Source organism: Bombina bombina, chromosome 5 (genome assembly GCF_027579735.1).
Source record: "Bombina bombina isolate aBomBom1 chromosome 5, aBomBom1.pri, whole genome shotgun sequence".
Lineage (NCBI taxonomy): Eukaryota > Metazoa > Chordata > Amphibia > Anura > Bombinatoridae > Bombina > Bombina bombina.
In genome coordinates, this window is record NC_069503.1 from 1,009,745,870 (window position 1) to 1,009,749,648 (window position 3,779).

The following is a 3,779-nucleotide window of genomic DNA, read 5'->3' on the forward strand; positions in this document are numbered from 1 at the left end:
TGCATTTGAAATAACCTGAATCTGAACAAATCAAACCACATAAGAAATCTATCTTAGAACCTACATATCAGGAGACAAAAGCACAATGAATATACCCTGCAACAATGTCAGGAGATAAAAGCACAATGAATATACCCTGCAATAATGATGAGACAAACACAGCCGGTACAACTAGGCTTTAAAAATCTGTAAAAAGGATTAAACAGTATAAGCAAATATGATTTTGAGTAAAGGATTTAACATAATAGCCAGTACATCCAAACTATGAACGTACAATCAGGGTCAAATAGTATAAGCATATCTGATTCTGATTCAAAGATTTAATATACCAACAACAAATTAGGATTCTGAAATCTCTCCTAGTTAAGCTATATCCTCCTCTCCACTAAGAATAAAATCCTGTCCATTGACACTAGCAATATATTGGTCACAATATCAGTACGATGAGTATTAATGTCCCCCTATACTTAAAGGGCCACTAAACCCAACATTTTTCTATCATGATTCAGATAGAGAATAGAAATTTAAACAACATTACAATTTACTTCTATTATTTATTTTGCTTCATTTTTTAGATATCCTTAGTTGAAGAAAAAGCAATGCACATGGTTAGCCAATCACACGAGGCTTCTATGTGCAGCAACCAATCAGCAGCTACTGAGCATATCTAGATATGCTTTTCAACAAAGAATAACAACATAATAAAACATAATAGATAATAGAATTGTAAGGTGTATAATCCAACGGGGGGGTGTCAGCGCAGACCAAAGCCTGGGCCCTACGGTACCACGAGAGGCAGATGCAGATTTATCTGATAAGGAGCTCCCTGAACAGATTCAGACCACGCAGCATTATGATCCAAAGCTATTCATGTTTATTGAACATTGTAATCATGTCTTATAGCATGCAGAGACAGCACATAGGGTTAAGGGGATGACACGTTTGGACCGCGTCATATTACACAGTTATACAGAGCAGAAATACATGGAAAAGCTAGAACATGAGTTTCTCATAACAATATTTACAGAGTCATAACAAACTACCATCTGCAGAGACAACCAAGTGTCTAAAGCCTCTTGTTTACATTATCTTATGCTATCTTACTTCTAGGCGTTAGGCCAGGGTACATTGGCAAGGCCGAATAGCTAAAGAAACTCATAACATGCATAATATTCTCACTGCATAATAACCCAGTATAATAAAGTCTATTCATTCTAAAATGGCTGCGAGGAACAAGATGGCTGCCATCAGGTTCATATTACCCCTAACATACCACCCTTTTATTCTAACAGAATAACATAAAAACTAAAACAACTTAACGAATATAAAGAACCTTATAGCGAGATGGCTGAGCGGTAACATTATGGAAAAAGGAATGGTGAGGGTTAGCATGAGTACTGGTAAGCTTATTAATCAAACACACAGTAAGCTTATATATGAAAAAGAAAGCAAGAAACAGAAAAAGAAGAAATGCAAAACCGATTATTATTTTCATACCAAGAGCTCCTAGCCAGGAACTCAGACCAAAGGTCCAATCTATACCATCAAAGAGACCTGTTGGCTGCTTACGTATGTGTGATTGAATGTCATGCAAAGTGTCAAGATCATGGTGTATTCTACCAGTGTTGTTCCAGATAAAAACACAGCAAGAAGAACCTATGCGCTTACATACTCCCCCTTCTGCTGCTAGCAAATAATCTAAAGCCATACGATTCTGGAGAGCAGTCTGAGCGATCTGCTCTTGTCGCATAGTTAAGGACTCTATAGCGTCTGCAGTGGAATTAAAAGCTGCATCTACCAGTGTAGCAAACAAATTAAGCTTATAATATAAGCGCATGACAGCTGCGGTAGGAAACCAAGATGCAGTAGCTATCTCGGCAGTACTAGTCTTAACTGTAAAATCAGAAGCTCTACGTGTTCGCAGTTTAGCATTAGGGAGTGTGTCATGAATACTTAATGCTGGGAATATGTAACCCAAATAACAAGGTGAGAGATGGCTACATGGTATAATTTTAACTGCCCATCTTTCACAAAGCCAATAATAACCATAAGGTAACTTAATAACTGAAGGACATGAGGGAAATCTTTTCCTCTTAGCTTCTGGAGAAGCACCTGTCTGTTTACCTATATTTCTGTTGTTACGCCAGAACCAATTACGAATTGTGTTGTGTGGTTCAGTATACTTAGCAGTAAAATTACGAATATACTCAAAAGAAAGATAAGATCCATCCCATATATTTAACAGTGTAGCATTAACTGGTGTGGCTGCATTGTAGATTAAGGCAACTGTAATAGGCATTTGACTAAGTGTACTGGGGTGAAAACTAGTACCATTAAGATTATGGGACATAATAACACCATGGTTTACACAATTGACTAAGTGTACCCTATCCTTTTCAAAACCTTTATCAGTGTTAACTATTGGTGTAAAATTCCACATAGTATCATCATTTATCATTTGTGTCAAATTGTGTGCGGTAATAGGAAAACCCACAAATGGATAACCCCATTTCCCCCCATGAGGGACATAGCCACAAACCCAACAAGAATCAGTCTGATTAGTCACTTTGTATAAGTTCGTGGCAGCTTTAACAAAAGCATTGTCAGTTTCCCATGCCGACATATGCAACTCTCTGACATCACGGGTGAGAGGGATGGATAAGGGATTAGTGACATTGTCAATTACACTTTTATTATCATTGTGCCGGGGCGCACCAGGACTAGGGAATGGCCTGAGTTTGTGCAGGGGCGCACCAGGATTGAAGATTAGGATCAGGATGACAATCACGGATGCGAAGAACACTGCTGGCAGGAGGTACCACACTATTCGATACTCGATGGAATCATGGAGCGGCCAGGGTTGACGTCGTCTGGGGCCCTCTTGATCCGGTTCGCGTGGATCCATACTGGAGCTTCCTCTGTAAGGACAGCGGTTCTCGTCACAGCGATCACTGTAGTTGGAAGACCAAAAGGAGGATCCAGCGACTTATTCTTGTGGAGCTGCTTCACCAAGACAGTATCTCCAGGCTTGAACGGGTGTGTCGGGATACCTGTAGGCTGAGGAAGAGTAGAAGAAACATCACCATAGATGCCATTCAATGTTTCAATCAGATTAGTTACATATTCTTCCCTTACAACATTGATATCTCCCCTTACCACAGGAGAACCTTTTTGTTTACACCATGGGGTTGGAAAAGGTCTGCCCATCAGAATTTCAAAAGGTGAATAACCCGTAGTGGTGCTAGGGGTCATTCTGATTTCTGCCAATACTGCAGGTAAATGTTCAAGCCAATTAGTAAATGTACCACCAGTTCCCTTCCTGAACTTATCTTTAATGGTTCTATTCATGCGCTCTACCTGTCCTGATGACTGTGGGTGATAAGGAATATGAAACTTCCAGTCAATGGACAACATAGTACAAATCATTTGTGTAATCTGTGAAGTGAAAGGAGTACCTCTGTCACTGTTTATCTGTAATGGACAACCAAAACGAGGAATAATTTCCTTGCACAATATCTTTGCTACAGTACGTGCATTCTCTTGAGTGGTTGGAAAGGCCTCAACCCACTTACTGAATTGATCAACAATGACTAAAAGATACTTGTATCCACCTCGCGCAGTGGGCATGTGTGTGAAATCAATTTGCAATACCTGCATAGGACCATCAGGGGGTGGTAAATGCTCAAGTTTACCATGTACAAGGCCTCCAGGATTATTTCTGGCACAAGTTAGACATCTGTCCAGTTGTCTATCAATCATGCGCAACAGATCTTTAATGA

At 39.7% G+C, this 3,779-nt stretch overlaps 1 protein-coding gene across 1 annotated transcript; it reads right to left on the reverse strand.

The window, feature by feature from the left end:
* Window positions 1-1,315: 1,315 nt before the first annotated feature.
* On the reverse strand, window positions 1,316-2,623 carry LOC128661694 (syncytin-2-like). The gene has a single exon (XM_053715919.1). The coding sequence runs from the start codon at window positions 2,621-2,623 to the stop codon at window positions 1,316-1,318; it is 1,308 nt and encodes a 435-aa protein (XP_053571894.1).
* Between the last annotated feature and the right edge of the window lie 1,156 nt (window positions 2,624-3,779).